The sequence below is a fragment of the Aspergillus alliaceus genome, assembly GCF_009176365.1.
Source record: "Aspergillus alliaceus strain CBS 536.65 unplaced genomic scaffold BDW43scaffold_25, whole genome shotgun sequence".
NCBI lineage: Eukaryota > Fungi > Ascomycota > Eurotiomycetes > Eurotiales > Aspergillaceae > Aspergillus > Aspergillus alliaceus.
The window spans coordinates 242479-262060 of record NW_022474708.1 but is presented as its reverse complement, the minus strand read 5'-3'; the positions used below and the strand labels follow the sequence as shown (position 1 = coordinate 262060).

Here is a 19582-nt window from a genome sequence, read left to right as displayed (position 1 = left end):
AACCTGTCTTTTCGCTCTTTCAACATTATGGATTCCACCGAGCTTCACGATACCCCAGTTGATGAGACCATGACTGATGCCGTCAACATGGTCGACGATGGTGACATTGAGATCACTCCCAAGACCGAAGAAGAGTACGCCCAGTCTATGCTGACCCTCCGTGCGATCGTTTCTTCCAAGGAAGCTGGCGTGATCATCGGCAAGGCGGGTAAAAATGTTGCAGACTTGCGCGACGAAACTGGCGTCAAGGCCGGCGTGAGCAAGGTCGTTCCAGGTGTTCACGACCGAGTCCTGACCGTGACGGGCCCTCTGCAAGGTACCGCTAGGGCCTATGCTCTAGTAGCCAAGGGTTTGCTAGAAGGTGCCCCGCAAATGGGTATGGGTGGCATCGTGTCTAACAACGGAACCCATCGTATGTCTCTAGATTCCCAACCTTCACTGGATGGAAAACCCGACTAACGTATGCCAGCGGTTCGCCTTCTAATCTCCCACAATCAGATGGGCACTATCATCGGACGGTCCGGCCTGAAAATCAAGCATATCCAGGATGCGTCCGGTGTGCGGATGGTTGCCCAGAAGGAAATGCTTCCCCAGTCTACCGAGCGAATTGTTGAAGTGCAAGGTACACCCGAGGGTATCGAGAAAGCTGTCTGGGAAATCGGAAAATGCCTCATCGATGACTGGCAGCGGGGAACCGGCACCATTCTCTACAACCCCGCTGTGCGTGCGTCCGTTGGCACTGCTGCGCCAGTGAACCAAAACCTGGGCAATGGGTACAGCAACCGCCCCTACAACCGTACCGGCAATGGTGCCGACTTTAGCGACCAGTCCGGTGGCTACAGCAGACGCTCCAACCCCGACACATCCAACCGTGGTTATCCCCTTGTCACGGAGGACGGCGAAGAAATTCAGACGCAGAATATCAGCATTCCGGCCGACATGGTGGGATGCATCATCGGTAGAGGCGGTAGCAAGATCACTGAGATCCGTAGGAGCTCTGGTGCAAGGATCTCAATTGCCAAGGCTCCTCACGACGAAACTGGAGAGCGCATGTTCACGATCATGGGCAGCGCCCAGGCGAACGAAAAGGCTCTGTATCTTCTGTACGAAAACCTCGAAGCCGAGAAGACGCGCCGCAGCCAGCTTCCCCAGGAATAAAAACCTTATATCCATTGGCTTAGCCTGAGAGACACTGTGTCGGATCAGCTTCGAAGGCGCTCCTGATCTCTCTTTTGGGAGTTTCACCATGCTGCTTCTTTTGTTCGCGCATTCTCCTTTAATAATTTTGCTTCTTGAAGTTGTCTTTTTCCTTACTCCTTTTTTCCGTTATCCCATATCGTGCAGCTTTCTTGGTTTACAAGAAGCAAAGGGTTCGCTAAGACGGACTGCACTGCACATGCCTATTAGATACCAACCCTTTACGATCTATAGTGATCGTCTTGCTTCTAAGAAGTCGAGCTCGGGTCGCTAGCAAGCCGAAGTTCTTGAACCTGAACCGTTTTCCGAGCTTCTGGTTCGTTCCCTCTGGTCCCGCCTTGCCCTGCCGCTCCGTCTTTCCTCCCAAAAAGTGCTTCTCTACTCTTTCCTTCATCCCTTATTCTCTCGGAACCAAGTATTCATATCATATTTCCCTCGATCCTTCACCACCTGAATCGCGTGTCTTCTTCCCGTCTAATTGAAGTATTTCTCTCGAGCAACTTCTCTCCGCACCGTTTACGGACGCATCTATCTTGTGACCTATCCTGTTATTTCCTATATCTCCTTGATTCCTCATTTTTTCGACAGACTCATCCGACATGTATAACCAGACCCCGAGTATCTCACCCACAGTGGAGCATGAGGCTGAAGAAATCAATCTGAGGCAAATCTTGTCTGAGATCGTGACAGATGGCTGATAGTAGATCAATGATAATGACCTGTTTTGATAGCTAGGATGCCCTTGGTTATACTGAGAACACATTAGCACCGAAGCGGAAGTAAATGCCGTGCGGAGAAGTAAGAGAGGTCCGATGGATCAATCACGCGCAGGGTGATAGGTCTTAGCCGAATGACAGATTCCTGCAGATCTTATCTTGCATACATGTTACTAGTACGAGAAGGCGGCTCACATACACTTCTACACCATTTCAGGAAAAGCATGATTACGACACCCGATAAATCCATAGATCCATACATGCTCCTTACCTACTGCCAATCACATCTCTCAAGAGCACAGGACAATCAATGATAGCACACCATAGGAAATGTAAGAAAAAAGTTCACCCCTTACTGAACTACCTCAGATCTACCGAACAGAGTATTTCCACCAAAAAAAAATATGTAAAATAAAAAGGGGTGACAGGACACAGACCGTATTGTGTGTACATTTGAAAATAATCCACGCCAGACGGAGAAAAAAGTAATAAAAAGAAAGAAGAAAAACCAGACGGCCTAATCCAAAGATGGTCCAGTCGACCGATGTCGGAGACAATCCATCAGCCTAGGGGTTGTACATGTACAACATAGTCAAACAATGTTGTCATGAGGGCGCAAAAAAAGAAAGATAACAGGAAGGATAAAACAACGAGAACAGTCGCTCAGATAAGGATAGTAAGGCAAGTGTTTCATACAATGCATTTGTGCCCATGGAACCATGGTTTCGAAATCAGGTACAAGACAAAAAAGTTTTTTTTGTCATCGTAAGGATGTACACAGAATAGGTTGGATGCGTGGGGATACCTAGCATCAAAGAAAGGATGAAGGGGAAAAATATTAACAAATAAACTCCGGCTGATCCGTATCCAAATTTCAGACATGAAGTCGCTGCGTTAGATGAAAGGGCGTAAGCTACGTTGTTGTATTCCAGGCCAGATAACACCACATGTATAAACGATAAAGGGCGTAACGTTTCAATCAATGCTGTCGTCGAAGGAATTTACAGCACCGTCGGAGATGGCCATGGGTCGTTGCCGGATGCCAAACCTCCGTGTAGCCCCAAAACTGTTTGTTCTTGGGCGTGAGATAGGGGTATAACTAGCTGCCAGTTTGCTCGATGGGGCGATAATCCTGGTTTGAGATGGATCCTGCCGAGGGGAAATAGGTGCCTCGTCGTTGGCTCCGCCGGAAGTAGAGATCCCAGAAGGAAGCCCATACCGACGAGACCCTGCTTGGATGTTCGAGCGAGATGTGGTCGGCGTCATTAAGGTTCTGCGAAGCGGAATGCCGGACTGCGACGCAGTTGGTGTACGGGGTTGCGGCAACTGTGACTGTTGGGGTTGCGCTGAGTATCTGGAGCTCTGGTCTTGTTGGGATTCTGGCGTATGAGTCGACTGAGACGCAGCGTATCCATGAGAGAATCGCTGGCGAGGGGGAGCGCGATATGCGGGACCCTGACTACCAATATCGGTCATGCTTCTTGATATTGACCGAGCGTGAGGACTTTGATGTTCGACAGGTTCATCCTCGGCTTGCATTCTCCTTGCCCGAAGAGACGCAAGGCGACTTAGTCGGCTCGCGGGAAATGAAGAACCAGGCGACTGCGCCTGTTTGGCATCCGATGTTGTATCATTGACCCCGTTTACCTCATTACTATTGCTGCTGGGGGCTGCAACACTAGACCGACGAGCACCAAGGCGACTTGCCGCACGAGTGCTCTGCCGACGGCTTAAGCTCTCGGGTTCCTGAGCCGTACTCCGTCGATATGGTGTTGTTGGGGTCAAGGTTTCATCATCGGCACCAGTAGGCTGCTTCATCACCGTGCCTTCATCTCTGCCCGATGCCTGTTGTCTGCACAGCTGTTCATCCGACAACGCAAGACAAAGCTCGGTCAATCCACGACAAACACTGTCCGCTTTCCGTCTCGATTGTCTATCGGAGGGACCGTAACCGTTCGCGACAGAAACATTGCCAGATGGCGCCTTATTTACACTCAAGGCGGTAGACAGTGTTAGCGCATCTGTCGCAGTAGCTTCTAAGGCCGTGTATACTTCTTTGCTCAACACAACCTTTGCTTTGATCAGAGCAGATTGTAGAAGGGGGTGAACGGGGTTTGTGGGAGGTATAGATTCGGAATCAGGGGATGAGGTGCTGGTTTTGCGGCCGCGCTTTGGGGAGGATGAGACGGTTGTCACCGTAGTAGTCGCAGTGCGCGGTCGTTCAGCAGAGGCAGATGAAATGGCCTCCTGAGAAGATGGGGGGAGTTTCCCAGTAAGCTCTAACTTCCGGATCCGCGATTTAAGATCCTCGAGCTCATCCCAGACAGTAGAAGGTGCAGTAGTAGACAGCGTCGACTCTGTCCCATCTTGTCGGGGTCGGTCGGGCTCGGCCCGGGGTCGTTCTGTGGCCTCGGAACTGGATGGCTGCCGACTACTTCGAATTGTCGACAGTGTTGAATGGCGATACGATCGAGGATCGGGCAATGAGCCTCGTCTCTCGATAGACGTTTTTTCAGTCAAATCTTCTGGGCTGATCTGGCTTAGTCTACTTCTGGGTAGACCAATAGTGGACTTGGAGCTGGAGATGTAGCCGGAATGAGGCGAGCGGGCATGATCATCTAGCGGGTGGGCGGAAGCCGAATAGGAGTACGCTAGAGAGCTGCGTGGCTGGGATGGGGAGCCGTTGTTGGAATGCAAGGGGCTCTCGTAGGTATTCAGCCGAAGCTGATCAGGGGAAGATGTCTGTTCATTGGCACGGGAGGTTGAAGAGCGATGACCACTGCCGGACATCCTTAATCGCGACTGTAACATTTGCAATCTTCTCATCAGTTCACAGTTGAAAGGGGTTCAAAAATAGCGAGAAGCTTCAAGGGGCAGATGGGTCCATCAGAGATTCATTTGCAAGGCTTTGATCTGTTCGTTTGTATGTCCCGTCTTTGAAAGCAAACATGTCACTCACCCGTCTAAGTTCTGATCGTCCCAGAGATTCGCGACGGCTGGAGTCTGACTTGGCGATGTTCAGGAAGATGTCTTCATTTCTGGATCGAGAATCGTCCGTAACTGGGGTCCGAGTACCATCTTCTGGAGCGTGTTTGTCGGCACCGTTCACAGCGCGCCTACGATCATTCTCCTGAGTGTAAGTCGCGGTATACGATGGCATTCTCCTCTTCACACTTGGAAGCATTTGCTGGGCATAGAATGAATCTTTCCGGCGCTTCGTCGCATTGGGACTAAGTGGGTTGACGGTCGAGTCAAGGTCAGGAGCCAGCGCAGATTCGCTATCCTCCTCTAGGGCGAACCGGGGCGATGGAGGAAGAGAAGACGCCTCCTTGGAAGCGCGACCGTGGGACAGGTTAAAGGTGGTGACTGAGCGCCGCGGTCTGTCGTACAATAAAGTGCGCTGGGGGGTTGGCGTCGGGTTTGGGCCCGAGGGCGTGTCGATAACGGAGCTATGCGAGGCCAAGGTTCGCCTGCGAAGAGGCAACTGATACTCGAAACTGAATCGACTCTGTGGTAATCGGGGAAACGAGGCGACAGAAGAGTGGGGTTGCGACGAAGAGGCGCCAGGGGTTCTGGCCGGAGAGGAGGTCATGTCTTGAGCTGTCGGGGTTGTTGTTATTGTTGGTGAATCGCTGGTACCGGCGGTCGTTAGCGCGGCTGCGGTGCCCGCGTCACGGGGATCGTCCGCAAACATGGTGCCGGGACACTGTTGATCGAGACGAGCGAGATGAGACTGTTGCTGGGCTGGTAGAAACTTTGTCTGAACCTCCAGAGTATTGCTCCGTGGACGTCGTGCGGGATATTCAGTCAAGGTTGGACTCGCCAACGCCGAGTGGTTCACCCCGGAGTCGTATGCTAACGCCCTAGGAATTCGGACCGAATTAAGCTGCGCGTCTCTCTGTATTGCATCAATATCTGGATACGCCGCAGACACAGTTTGCCGTCGTTGAGGTCGAGTGTTTGAGTGGTTTTCGGCGGAAAGTGGGAGACCAGACGCTGGCGTCATCCCATCCACTAGGTCGTGGGACATCTGCATGCTCTGGTCAGGCATCCAAGACTTTCATGCACATTCCCTGGGAATCAATCAATCAAAATTGTTAAAAAAAAATAAGGTGAAAAACAAAAAGTCAATATTGGAAATGGATTGGTCGAGAGTGAGAAATTTTCATTCTAGTGGTAGTGGGGATCAGGGATCAAAGGTATCCTTAGTATGCGTTTTGTCCTACTTTTACCTCAGGAGTGGTCTATGGCCATGGCCTAAGGCACAGATATAATCTATATAAATCACTACGGTTTCCTATTAATAACCAAAGAAAAGCCCTCATTGTGTGGGCAGGAAGGGCAGGGGAAAGATCCAGCCAGAGGAGAGATAAAAAAAAAAAAAAAAAGGTACCAGGAACAGGAAACGAAGAACTCCCGCTATAAGGGTGGCTGGATTCCGCGACTGGAGACACGGTGGAGCTACTACTGCTATAACTGTCTAGTCCGGCTCCAGAACCCGGAGAAATAGGCGATTGACTTGACGTGATATCATTCAAGATAGGATTATGGACTTGATAGGTTAAGACTTTAGTAAGGTTCCAGCCTTACTTGAATTCTTCTCAACCCGAGTTGTTGATATTCTCCTACTCCGGTTAGATATATCCCATGCATCTTGAAGAACTTCAGGTGGAGAGTTTTAAGACATATGCGAAAAGGGGGTACGGATGAAGGAAAAAAAAAAAAAAAAGAAAGAAAGAAAGAAAGGAAAAGAAAAGAAAAGAGAGGGTCGGCACTAGACTATATTCAACTGTAGTATTATTATTTGGAAACAACTCCAAGTTCCTATAGCAACAACCACTCAAAGCCCTTCTCCATGTCCCCCCCAAACACTCTGCCTTTCCGTCTGTTTGAGTATGTTCACTAGTACCACCAACGTTTCGATACAGCTTTAGTTCAAACCACCTGTTCCAACATACCGGGTTTTAAAAAAATTACTCCATAAACTTCCGCAAATAAACACGATGATTCCCGGTTCTTAACACATAGTTATTCTAGCTAATCTTCTACCCTTAGGGGAAACCACATCCTCCATCCCCAGTCAGAGCGATCAAGTGTGCAATGTGATGATAGGAAAGACGGAAATGAAAAGAAAAATTCGCACTCTATGACAGTTGATGTTCGGTTGTTCGGATGTTCAGGTTAGCGTACTTTTCGCGATGAATATTTTGGTTCTTAGTATACCATCTCAAGTCTTCTCAATTCATTATACATCTCTATATTAGGCATTGAACAGTGATTATCTAGTTCATAACCACATAGCTCAAGAAGGATATAGCTTCATCCTTCACTCTTTTCTTTCTCTTCTTTTTCGTTGACGTAACGCCTCGCACAAAGCCCGAGGACGAAAACATACAGGCTATGCAGAATTGACACGTCTCGGTGTACAACCCCTCTTGGGAATATCGGTTCGAAAATGGTAGAGGAACACTACATTTCACGCAAGTGTAAGCGTCTGGGAACTTTCAACGATGGAAGAAGCCATATTCATAGCCCGTCCAGTGTAGGTGAAACATGCTGCCATAATATCGCGTTTAGCATTAATCTCGGACCACTACCAGCCGAAGAGAGAAAAATTTTTTTTTTTTTTTTTTTTTTTTTAGATTACTAGCCTGCTTGTGTTTGGGAGCAACATCGGTAGATATTTTTTACTCAGTTTAAAAAATCTGCATTTGTAGAGGTATGGCGGTGTCGCTGACCAGTCAGAAACTGGAAGCGTTCAAACGACTCCAGGCTCGTAGGCTTCAGGATGGTCAGTATTTTCTTGGTACGCTCTTTTATTTGGCTTATTGGCCACACTGGGAGCACCAAGGACAATATTTTTTAAAAGAAAAAAGAGGAAAGAGAGGAAGGAAGTCCTGAAGCAGCGCTCGACAGACTTATTGCAGTCAACCAAGTCATCGAATGTTACAATGGATTCAATTCGCTTGCGTCGATGCCCCGGACACAATTCTGATAACCTCGCATCAGAAAGCCTCGTGATTGATCTCCTGAAACGTGTCCATGACGCTGTATGCAAGAGAAGAAACTGCTCCTGACCAGATCTCGGATTCAAAACAAGCAGGGCTCGCTTATGCAACGACCACACAGTGGTCAAGTACTCTGCCGTTACATATATGAGTGTACTTCGGAGTATCAGATGGACAACCATGGGCATAGGGCTAGGTATATGAGTAAGAGAAATCCTTTAGCCCGTGTGGTGGTGTGAAACACCAGTTTTAGTACTTGGACAATTGTACATTTCGTTCAGTCCCCAATGGCGTAAATTATGTGCATTTTATACATCAGATCCAAAGATAATAATCGTAGGTTGCATGTATGAACACACAATAATTAGGATGTGTATTGTTATCCGTGGTTCAATCAACTGTGGATCTAGGGCAGAACTAGATACTTATCGTGTCCGTGGTACGAGTCGGCTAACAGTGAGGATATGCAGCAGTTGCTACCGCATACATCTCCACCGAAAGAAGGAAAAAGAAAACACCTCGTGGGCGAAAATGAGGAATTCCCTCGAACGAATTCTAAATTGCTGCCTGGTTGAGCAACCGGGCGTTGTTCTGGATCTGCTTCTAGGGAATAACATACCTGAGGAAATGTCTCAGATCGGTTAATTCTTGGGTCTACAACTGGAAGCACGACACGAATAGAATAGAATACATAATGGCTATATTGCTCAAATATATGAATCACAAGATAGTGCGATGTTAACGGGTCCTGTCATGAAGGCTAGATATCTGTACGGGTGTCATACGCACGCCCATATCTAGTCAGTCTTCTTTGACTTTTGCACTTGGCCCCTTCGGGTACAAAGCCATTAATTCCCTTGATTACCATGGCTCGGATGCATGTGCTCACAGGAAATAATCGTTAAATGCTAATAAAACGGTTTGATGAAACAAACTCCACAGCACTCGACGTGTCACCGAACCGGAGGCCCAAGTTTAATGGTTCCCGACGTTGGGACGAGCTGTACTCCGTACGGAGGGTAAGTGTGAGTACTGGTTGAACATTGCAGCCACGTGGAATTGAAAAAGTCAAGTTTCGAATAAACGCGGCGGTGCGAAAGCACTGATAATAGCAGTGGGCCGCAATGAAATTTCAATGATTGACAGTGGACTCTTATGTGGGTGTGCAAGAGTATACTATGGATTCTTGCGGCAAGTGTGGGTATCGATGGCCTCAACACCGACAAATAGTCGAAGCAAAGCCAACACACGTTAGTGTCCTTTGATATTGTCGAAGGTTGAAGAACGATATGATTCCTTATAGCCAATCAAGGGACCATGATTGGCGATGGTCTGCCTCCTCTCATCATTTCGAGTGTTGGATAGGAGTTGGAACTAGACCTGGGACAGGCGGGTGTCGCACACGTGACCCCCACTGAGCTAGGGGCTTAGCATTTGTTTGGGGTGTTTCAGAAACACCTGAACTCCTCCTCCACCCATTGGATTGAGTTAGCGCGCGCGAGCACTCTGTGTGTTTCAGCTGCGCTAACGATCCAAGTTTATTAATTACACTAAAACCGATTCGGGTCTGCCTTCCGGGATTCGCTGGTGTGTCCGCAGAGAAACACTGCTGAATCCGAGTACCTCGCCTCTAGGATGGTAGCGAATCAGCTTGTTGGACATCATATTGTCCTCTACTTGAGTCCGAAACAGTTTGACATGGGTACCTAACTGAGTTCAGAAGTTCGTGACCCGGACGATGCCCGCGTATGTTCTCCCTCGTCCCACTCGCCAATGATGAAAAAAGAAAACAAAAAGTCCACAGCTTCTAGGGGCGCGCCTGGGGCGATGATGAATCAGATTGGTTTGGCCCCAGTCATCGACCTTCCCGTTTCACAATTTCCCTTATCCCCAGAGCCTCTGCACTAGTAGTTGGCTCCACGCCAAATAGAGGTCCCTGCTGAAAAAGTCGCCATCTGTATGTAGTAAAATAGTGTCCTCATCTCTTGTCACTCTCCTTCCCGATTTTTGTTTCTCTTTCTTTGATTCCTTCATCGCTGGGACGATTCACGTTAAGCATTTCCTTTCTCCAACGACGCTCTTTGCTACTTCTATCCCCATCCGAGTAAGTTCTCACTTTAAGCCCACTGTACCCTATTTCCTGCAATTATCGGCGCACCGTGCACACCCCAGCGGGTCACCTCACGCTAATCTGGAATTCTTAGTACAGTTTAGCTGTTGGACGTATATACACTCTTGTCTGCCCATTCAAACTGGTTTTGGCCTCGTGGGATTGAGCAGATCTCTTATTTTTATCTTTTTCGGTGTCTCTTCTGGAAGAACCTTCAATTCTTTTGTTTTCTTTCCCTTTTTCTTCTTCTTTGTTTCTACGGTTCCTTTGCCTTTTGTTGGTGTGACGAGCTCATCTGTGGTCTGTGATTTTAAGCGCCGTGACAACTGCCGCATGCAAATGAAAAATCCTGTTTGGATCTAGTACCACTCTGGCATAGGCCACTTCCTGGGACTATAACAGCCTGATCCTGTTGAACTCAAGGATTTTTTTGGAAGAGAAAAAAGTGAGAGAGTGAGCCTTTGAAAAAGACAACACAAAATTAAAAGGTATGTATGGAATTGTCAATGGTGTGTTTTGGTTATTATGGCCAGATTATTATTGTCCTTTTTGATGATCTCCTGATTTCGGTCGTTTGCACTTTACTATAGTTAGTCATTTCTGTCTTTGTTCGTCCGGTTCCACCAAATTTTCCCTTCAAGTGGTACCAATTGTGGAGCTATTTTTCGTGTTTGTTTGTCCATTTCTTTTTTTTTTTTTTTTTTTTTTTTTTTTTTTTTTTTTTTTTTTTTTTTTTTTTTTTCTTGTCAACTTTCCCCTTTTGCATTTGACCCTTGACAAGAGGTCCAAAAGAGGAAGAGAGAGGAGGGGGGAGGGAAAAAAAAAGAACCATGATCATGAAAAGCGACAGCGCTTCGCGTTGCTGATTACGCTCTGTGGTTTCTGATACACATATGATTTCATTCCTCCACCCCCTGTGTTGTATCAGAAGCATACCCACTTACCCTTGCCCATCACTTCCTATCCCATACACCTTCCTTGACCCCAAGGGAACATCACTGGCTGTTGTGGGTGACTGGGGGAAAGACCAGTACATACCTGCTTCTCTCCGACTGGGGGGACATGCCAACGTTGGGATGAAAATGGCATCTGATTTGCGTGCTTTTGGCGCCCGTGATACACATTCCAGCCTCCCAGACCAACCCGGGCGGCTAAATTTAGAGCTGCAGGCGATGGATGTTCTGCTTCCCTCTGGTCTCATTGGCTTCCCACATCTGGTTGACCGGAGTCTGTCTCCCTCGATCCCCACTGCAGGTGGTCCGATGATTGGGTCGCCGTCAGAAACGCGGGCGGACGGTCCCAATCACGGCCTCCGTCCACTCCCTTCCCGTCCTCTCAAACGAACTACTGCTAGAGCAAGTGGTTTATTCTTAGTTATCGTTTAGTCGCAGTATTACATGCTGCAACATGAACCTCTTACTCCCCATTTCCCTTCACCACACACGCACCACGATCTCTTTCCCTCCAGTCGTCTTCCTTTCCCCCCTCTTTCTCTCTCTCTCTCTCTCTTTTCCTCTCTTTCCCCCTCTTCCCCTCTTGGTAGGGTACTTCGCTAATCGACTTTTGCCCATTACTTTCCTTTGGCTTGTGGGCAGTCGTTCTTTTTCTTCCCTTCTTACCCTCCTTAACCCTACTTGATTCCTGCACTGTTCCTTTCGTCATTCCCCGGAGGAACGACTGCTCACGAATACCGGGCGGCAAATCCTCTTCACATTTTTACACCTCCATCCCAACAATTAATTCATTGGATATTTTTTTCCTCTTGCAGTAATTTCTCTTACACTGTGTCTGTTTTGAAATTTTATTTTCTTATTTAATTTTTTTTTTTTTTTTTTATAATTTCTTGCTCTCCTTGACTCCGTTTTATTTATTTGTTTTGCTATTGTTATTTATTTTTGGTTCCATTTGATTGTTCCCTGTTGGCACTTTACACCACTGTCCTTTCCTTCATATCACTGACATATCGTCAAAGAGGTAACAGACCTCGTGTGGCATTCTCTGGTATGTTCACGTCTTTCTTACATTCATTGCTAGAGGTCCATTCTTCCTGCGCGCTCCCGTACATACCTGCAACTTTCGTCTTTCAATGCTCTACGCCCGTGGCAACAGCAGGATTTGTTCTGAACCCAATAAAATAGCTTTCTGGCTTCCTTTTTGTTAAGGTTCAGCTCGCTCGACCTTGTTTCACCCTCCTTGCAGCTCTGCTTGCCCAGTTCTTGCCGCCTGGACTTCTTTACTTTCCAAAGTCGCAAAGCTTGAACATGGAAACTGATTGTGCTCTGTCGAAAAGGTCATTTGCTCTGGTAGCAAGTGCGACACTTTCTTCTTACTACCCCCCACCTGGATGCAATAGTTGTACCGCGGTTTTTGCGCCAGCGTTTTGCGAGAGTTGTATACCTGAAAGGGTATCGCCTTTCAAGCGCAGGTCGGTTCTAAAGTCTGGATTCATCATGCCCGTTCAGACCAGCCCACCGACAGTACCGGATTCGTTCCCATCCTTTATGTCAGTGTTTGGTGGGAGACCACCCTGTCTTGCCGACAAAGAGGAGCAGGCGACATCAATTAAACCTCTGCAAGTGCCTACTAATGTCACTGTTAATACGTCACGACGGCCCCTTCCTTTTCAGCACCGTGAGAGCATCTCATCGATGACATCAGGCTCCACCGATTCTTCCCCAACCACCACCATCTCCACGTTCGATTCGCCTTCAGGTCCGGAGACATCCCCCAGTTCTTCGCCAGAATCGCCAACGTCCATGCCATTGTCGTATACCAAATTCATGCCGCCGGCGCCCAATGCTGAGAGCAACTCGCTCTCGGCAGCCCATAACCACCTTTCCAAATTGTCATCAGACACACCGAATCCCATGCGCCCGGACTCACCCGGCCGGCGGGCACGAAACCTGAAGAATCTATCTTTGAGAATGCCTCCGCCTTCACAATCTTCCCGTCCTCCCATTGCGACAGCGTCAGTGGTTGAGACAACCTCTCAACACCATCTCTCCGCGCCACCGTCGCCAGCGCATATTCCCCCCAAGAGCGCACGACGGAAACCGGCAAATCTCACCATTCGGACCCCCGGCTTTGATAAATCTTTTTCTAGTAATATCTCTGAAGTTCCACCTACTCCGGTCTGCCGGCAACCTTTGCGACATACCGAATCTTCACCATCTCTAAATTCGATCTTTTCTCCCTCATTTGGTCCCAAAGGTGGCATGCAATTACCCCGACCAATGACCCATCACGGCAGTCGGCGACCATCAGCTCCCTCGGAGGATAACCCATCTCCCTTGCAGCCAGTCTCAGACGAGAATTCAGTTTCCGGTGGGGTGCTGCATGAATTGGAGGAAGAGGATGATCATTTAGACTCGAGAGAGTCCACTAGACGTAACGAACGTGGCTACCCGAATGGGCCCATCCAGATCTACGACTCAGGGGTTTACTTGTACTTGGAACCAACAGTACAGGAAGCTTCTCAGTTTGACGTTGTCGTCAATGTGGCAAAGGAAGTAGTAAATCCGTTCACCAACACAACTGCCAACAATGGGTCTGTCATGAGCATCCTTCGCAATGGCTCAACATCCTCCAAGCCTACATCGACCGAAGTTCCCGGAACAGCCATGTCGGAAATTTCCTTCAAGTCTGCATTTGAGTACCCTCCAAATGAGTCGTCGCTCCAAACGCCTCGCAACAACTCGTCCGAGCCGGAATATATCCATGTGGGATGGGACCACAACTCGGAAATACTCGATGATCTGTACCCCCTCTGCGAGCTCATTGACTCGCGCATCTCACAAGGGAAGAAAGTTCTTGTCCATTGCCAGTTGGGTGCCAGCCGATCGGCCTCGTTGGTCATCGCATATGGTTTATACAAAAATCGGCATCTGGATTTCAACTCTATGTACGAAATCGTGAAGGGACGGAGTCGCTGGGTTGGGCCTAATATGAGCCTTATATACCAACTGACTGATTTCCGTTCGCGGTTACTCTGTGGTGGCCCTTCAAAACCCGCGCCTGAGGAGTGGTTTGTGGGAGGACCCCGGAGGTGTTCGGAACCTCAACCCCCTCGAACAGAGACGTCGAACCAGCCCGAAATCGTCATACCAGCTGACAGCTCGGCCACGGGACCCATCTCGTGCGCTGGTCTCTCACAGGCATCGACGAGCTCACTCTCGGTGCCCTCGACGAATCAATCTACACCTACTTCCGCGGAGAGCTTAAGCTTTTCCGGAACTGTTACACAGAAACGAAGTCTGTCTCCGCGACCATTAACACTACGGAAATCCAGCTTTCAAACCGGTGATTCAGCAGTTCGGTCTATTCGTCCAGAGTCCGTATTGAATCCATGGTGTCCGCAAGGCGGACCTTATTCTTTAGCAAAGACGGATGTCTTCGTGCGGGATGGCCCAGAACAACCACCCGCTCTCTTCTCACCTAGAACTAATGGTTTCCTGGCGGCACCTTTATCACAATCAATCTCTAGCCAATTGGAGAATAATGGGATACATGGTCTCCGGTTCGGGTCCCGAATAGCGGATCCTAGGTCCCCTCCCCCAGGAAATGAGCGTGTGATCATGAGGAATATTGACGAATTTTTGTAATTCATCTGGCTTGATGTTTGTGATTTTTTTTTTTTTTGGGAGACGGAGTTCCCTTGCGGCGATCGCTCAGCGAACACGTCCTTGAAATGATTCTATGACTGTTTGACATGCCCAATTTTGAGGCCTACTGTCGTTTTTCCAAAAGATTTTCTTAACTACCGGTTTCTTTCCCTCCCCCCCTCTTCACTTTTCTTCAACCTTTCTTCAGTTATTTTCCCTTGGCCTTTGGGCTTCTATTCTGATGATCTGATGACCAAAGCGGGCTTTGCCGTCGTTATTTTTCATTCTACAATACTTTCGCTAATTGGCATTTTCATATCTGTCAACCAGTGGCTTCACATTACGTGTCTGAAGGGGTTGACTCGGCATTGCATGCTTATTATCGGCGTCCGGTGTGTTATTAAAGAGATAAAGGTGACGAGGACTCGTCCCCAATAACCTTGTAATACTATTATTAGTTGGGGTCTACACTTTCGCTTCGATGTTTAGAGGTTTCTCCATCGTTTCCATTCATTTTCATTATGTCTTATCACACACTCTTTATATTGACACTGTGATGGTTGCGTCGCAGTTCACGGCGAAATACCCATGAGCTACTTTATTTCTGAATACAAGGATTTACTCTTAAGTACACATTATTCCGGGTATTAGAGTAGAAAAGTTGTAGTAGACTGGCAATGTTTCCAATGCAATTTCAAGTCACGGAGTAAGAATTCCGCGGGAACTAAAATGGTCTTCCGCTCTCAACTTCAACGTCATTTGAATCATTCCAACAAAAAGTCCACACCTACCCATTCAGACTGTTTCTATAAAACAACCCGATTCTAGAAAAATGGCAGACGACAGCCATCCAAGCCATCTCTCACCCAGCGAACTAGGAACAAAAGACTAGTAAGTACCAGATACATTATTTCTACCACGGAAAAAAAAAGCAGTACCCCGCTACCCCTCCACTATCCTAGCCTGCAATTCCAACAACAAAAAGAGAAAAAAAAAAGAACAGCAACCCCAATACCCCAAAAGGAACAACCAACTAACCAAAAAAAACCCAGCTGGGAAACCTTCTATGCCCGAACCCTAACACACATCTCCACAAAACGCAACAACAACAACAACAACAACAACAACCCATCAACCACTTCTCAACCCATCCACGCCCAAGCCGACTCTGACGCCGAGTCTGTCGACGATGACGACGACCCCGGCACATCCTGGTTCTCGGAACACAATGCGCCGGACAAGGTCCTTCAATTCCTGACCTCAGACGATTTTCCGCTTGCGCCGTGCCATACCCTGGCTAAGAAGGGACCACAGCCCACCGTCCTGGACCTGGGGACGGGGAACGGGAGTATGTTGGCGCTTTTGAGGAAACGGGGTGGGTTCAGGGGGGGTATGGTTGGGGTAGATTATTCGGCACGGAGTGTGGAGTTGGCAAGGGAGTTGCAGAGGTTGAAGATTCATTCGGCTTATTTGACGGATTCTGAAGAGGAGGGAGGGTTTAGTGATGATGAGCAGCAAGAAGCGAGGGAGGCTGGGGGGGAGGGAATGCAGGAGGAGAGAGAGATTCGGTTTGAGGAGTGGGATATTTTGCATCATTCGGCGGATGGGTTGAAGGAGAGAGGCACGCTGGATTGGTTCCCGTATGAGGAGGGCGGGTTTGATATTGTGCTTGATAAGGGGACGTTTGATGCTGTGTCGCTTTCGGAGGAGGTGGTGGAGGAGGGAGATGCTTCTGTTGCGGGGAAAAAGGTGCAGCGACGGGTTTGCGAGCGGTATCCTGGGATTGCGAGGGGGCTGGTTCGGAAGGGTGGGTTTTTGGTTGTGACCAGTTGTAATTGGACTGAGGAGGAGTTGGTTATGTGGTTTACAAGGGAGAAGGACGAGTGGGACCGGTTAGAGGTCTGGGGACGTGTTGAGTATCCAAGGTTTAGGTTCGGGGGGAAGGAGGGTCAGGGTGTTTGTACGGTGTGCTTTCAGAGGGTTTGATCATCTATGGATGTTTTGTCATTTTGATAGATAAATAGATATATAGATAGATGCAGTGTATTTAGTGTCTATCATGCTGGATAGTCGTCACGTTCATCAGTCATGATGTATGGACCTGTAGGCATATTCCTCAACTCATATATCTGTTTGAGGGCATGTCCCTGGGGACCAGAATCCGTATACTCCTACTCTCCCTTCCTCCTGAGGAGAGCGATTACACACCATCTCTTTCGGTTCTCGGGGCCTTCTCCCTCCCGCTCAGGTACCCAGTCCCTACGGACTTCCCGCCCGTCTTCTGTCGTTGAAATCAGATCCCTCTCGTGGATCTGTTCAATCTCTAGACCCATGTCCTTGGCCGTTTCAAAGAACCCAGCCACGATGGCTCGCCCTGTGTGAAAGCAGGCAGCTACCCAAACTTTGCCGCCAGGCGCGAGGAACCATTTCATCGTATTCACGAGGTTCTCGTGCTGCGAACGCATCCAGTAACAGTCCGCAGCGATGATCCGAGTATAGGTGCCTTTCGTCTCGACTGCCCAGGGATCACTGGCGAGCGCTCCCCACTCATGGGGTTTGATGGTGACATTGGCGGCGGGGGAATATTTACGGATATTGTGATCGACGTTAAAGGCGATGGCGCCAGTAAAGGCGGGAGAAGAAGGATGGTCGGTGATTGTAACGGCAGATGCTTGCGCAAGGGCACAGACCACAGATGGCAATGCGGCGCCTGTAGAATAAGGTGAGGCCAATATATTCAAGGTTACAAGGCAGAGGAGTATGTGAAAGACGAACCGGCACCCAATTCAAGTACCCTCTCCCCCGCTACCTTCCACATTGCCGTGTCAGAATCCAATTGTCCCAAGGACGACAGATGATCTGCCTTTTCGACGCCCTCTGCGACTACAATGGCAGCGCTCCAGAGAAAGTGTGCGAACAGCTTTCTTCCTTCATCTACCGGGTTGGACTGCCCGTCTTCACGGGGAAGACCTGCTGCTATCTCTTCCGAGCGATTTTTGCTCTGGTGGGGGTAAGAGGGGACCATGATCTCCAGGTCGCCATAGCGTGGGGAGCAGTAGAGGAGGTGCTGTCCCGGATCGCCATGGAAAGAGGGAGCATCATCTGGGAAGAGATGAGGGAGAAAAGCCGAGAAGAGATCCTCAGCAGATTCGTCTTCGATGGAATCCTCATCGTGGAAGTCAGGAGGAGGGGCTGATGGAGAGGAAGATGGCGGCCTATGACGGTGGGGGAGGGCCCGGATGCGGGAGTGGAGCATCGTGAATTGACTTTATGAGGCAATAGACCTCAAGATTGGTATCTCAGCAGTAGGATGGCTTTTCTTATAACCTATCGTCAACATTCAATTCCGTATCTTCCTATTCACAGTTTTGATAGAATAGTTGAGACCCAACGCTTCTGATTGGCTTTGGGATAGGCGGTCGAAATTAATGTCGGCAGAATACTCCGCCTGCAAGTCATGGTCACATGGTTCACATGATCGGGCAGAATCTCGATGCTTGATCCAGGGATTATCCTAGCATTTCTGCTAACAAGATAGTGGTCATATAATACATATCAGGTTATAGACCAGCACAAAGCCGTTTTCGTAGATGACTGTGGCCATTCACCCGGGTGGCCTTGTTTGGCCCTTGACTGAGAAAGATGGCTACCTGATACAGAACCACCACATCGTGACCCGCTGTAGACTTGGACATCGAAGGAACAATATCAGCAGGAAAATCCATCTAAAAATTTGTTCCTGGGCTGTGCACTAAGGCCACTCTGATGTGTGGCGCTGAGAAGATCAAACACCGCGATCCCTTTTGTTACCTTGCCGCCATAGACAATGAGATCAACCGTTGCTGCGCTCCGTCGACGAAGTCGAAGTCGAGATCAAGATCTTGAGGGTCAAGGATTTAAGTGATATTGCGGGCCAATTCAATGCGGTTTTGGCAGTGAAATTGACATGGAAAAGAACGTAAGCAACCAATGATGGACAACGCTGAGACATTCCTTCAAGAATCGCCCGCCGTCTTTGTCATTGTCGGGTGGAAATCTGTTGAAACTTATTGTAGTGCGACCGTTGAACAGAAGGGCGACTATTTGTTTCCTTACCCATTGATACCTGGCATCTTGTGCTACATAGATCTACTTATTAATCCAACCCATAAAAGAACAGAAGGTAGTAAGGTAATAATGACCATCCATGGAACCAGGGCTGAAGGAATGCAGATTAGGGTCTTACTACTCAGTCAGAGGCATTGGCCATGTGTCCAATGACCTGTCACCGCAGCTGGTGAATTGCACCTTAACCCAATAGGAACATCAGTACCTCAACTATTGGACGTGCCTTACTGATGGGGAAAGTTAATGATAGGCAATTAAAACCCCCCTCTGTACCTGAACGTACCTACTAAGACTCTAAAGAGAGATCCATAACTCTCAGCGGTAAGATAAGGTCTTTGAGGGGGCAGACAAGAAGCGGTACGTACCGTATTGAACCGAACCATACCTAAACCATCAAGTCAGATTATGCCCATTTGTAGGGCAATGGGGGCTGGCTGTGCCATCTAATCATACGGTAAGATACGGTTATGAAAAATGACATCATGTACCCACTGGCCAGGCCCTAGACCGGCCGATGCGTCGATTTCTGCGTATTACGGTATGGTCACCGGGACGGAGTACAAGACAGATCACCCATGAGTGATTTCTTTTGGGCTGTTGTTGTTAACTGTATTGCCAGCGGTATATGACTGACTGAATTTGTATTGTACCAGACCTAGTGCTAACTACTCGTAAGTAGCACTTAAGTGCCAATCATTCTGCTTTCTTTCTTTCTTTTTTTTTTTTTTTGGATGACTGAGATCGTTCCTATGAAGAGGTTTCTAATTAAATTTCCCTCCGAAGGGAAGGGGGAAGTTCTGCAGTTGTCAGAAGATCGCCCTAGCTATGGCCAATTATGTATTT

The 19582-nt window shown here is 48.4% G+C and overlaps 7 protein-coding genes across 7 annotated transcripts; 4 read left to right on the top strand and 3 right to left on the bottom strand.

Moving 5' to 3' along the window:
• Positions 1 to 27: 27 nt before the first annotated feature.
• BDW43DRAFT_300687 (KH domain-containing protein) lies at positions 28 to 1158 on the top strand (the record flags this gene model as incomplete). The annotated part of the gene is made up of 2 exons (XM_032044942.1): positions 28 to 412; positions 470 to 1158. The coding sequence occupies 2 exons, from the start codon at positions 28 to 30 to the stop codon at positions 1156 to 1158; spliced, it is 1074 nt and encodes a 357-aa protein (XP_031899767.1).
• Positions 1159 to 1163: 5 nt separating this feature from the next.
• BDW43DRAFT_98768 (uncharacterized protein) lies at positions 1164 to 1546 on the top strand. Its single transcript, XM_032050809.1, has one exon. The coding sequence runs from the start codon at positions 1247 to 1249 to the stop codon at positions 1469 to 1471; it is 225 nt and encodes a 74-aa protein (XP_031899766.1). The 5' UTR covers positions 1164 to 1246; the 3' UTR covers positions 1472 to 1546.
• Positions 1547 to 2785: 1239 nt separating this feature from the next.
• Positions 2786 to 6060, bottom strand: BDW43DRAFT_98741 (putative LPXTG-motif cell wall anchor domain protein). Its single transcript, XM_032050808.1, has 2 exons — positions 4873 to 6060; positions 2786 to 4715 (listed from the first exon to the last, which is right to left on the bottom strand). Exons 1-2 carry the CDS (start codon positions 5962 to 5964, stop codon positions 2889 to 2891), a joined length of 2919 nt encoding a protein of 972 aa, XP_031899765.1. The 5' UTR covers positions 5965 to 6060; the 3' UTR covers positions 2786 to 2888.
• A 4707-nt stretch (positions 6061 to 10767) lies between these two features.
• On the bottom strand, positions 10768 to 11370 carry BDW43DRAFT_277962 (uncharacterized protein). Its single transcript, XM_032042118.1, has one exon. The coding sequence runs from the start codon at positions 11230 to 11232 to the stop codon at positions 10972 to 10974; it is 261 nt and encodes an 86-aa protein (XP_031899764.1). The 5' UTR covers positions 11233 to 11370; the 3' UTR covers positions 10768 to 10971.
• Positions 11371 to 11830: 460 nt separating this feature from the next.
• dspD (putative protein-tyrosine phosphatase) lies at positions 11831 to 15261 on the top strand. Its single transcript, XM_032042117.1, has one exon. It carries the CDS (start codon positions 12293 to 12295, stop codon positions 14630 to 14632), a length of 2340 nt encoding a protein of 779 aa, XP_031899763.1. The 5' UTR covers positions 11831 to 12292; the 3' UTR covers positions 14633 to 15261.
• A 79-nt stretch (positions 15262 to 15340) lies between these two features.
• On the top strand, positions 15341 to 16900 carry BDW43DRAFT_98522 (putative S-adenosylmethionine-dependent methyltransferase). The gene is made up of 2 exons (XM_032050807.1): positions 15341 to 15523; positions 15685 to 16900. The coding sequence occupies exons 1-2, from the start codon at positions 15465 to 15467 to the stop codon at positions 16616 to 16618; spliced, it is 993 nt and encodes a 330-aa protein (XP_031899762.1). The 5' UTR covers positions 15341 to 15464; the 3' UTR covers positions 16619 to 16900.
• BDW43DRAFT_98381 (putative nicotinamide N-methyltransferase) lies at positions 16711 to 18040 on the bottom strand. Its single transcript, XM_032050806.1, has 2 exons — positions 17408 to 18040; positions 16711 to 17342 (listed from the first exon to the last, which is right to left on the bottom strand). Exons 1-2 carry the CDS (start codon positions 17886 to 17888, stop codon positions 16804 to 16806), a joined length of 1020 nt encoding a protein of 339 aa, XP_031899761.1. The 5' UTR covers positions 17889 to 18040; the 3' UTR covers positions 16711 to 16803.
• Positions 18041 to 19582: the final 1542 nt, after the last annotated feature.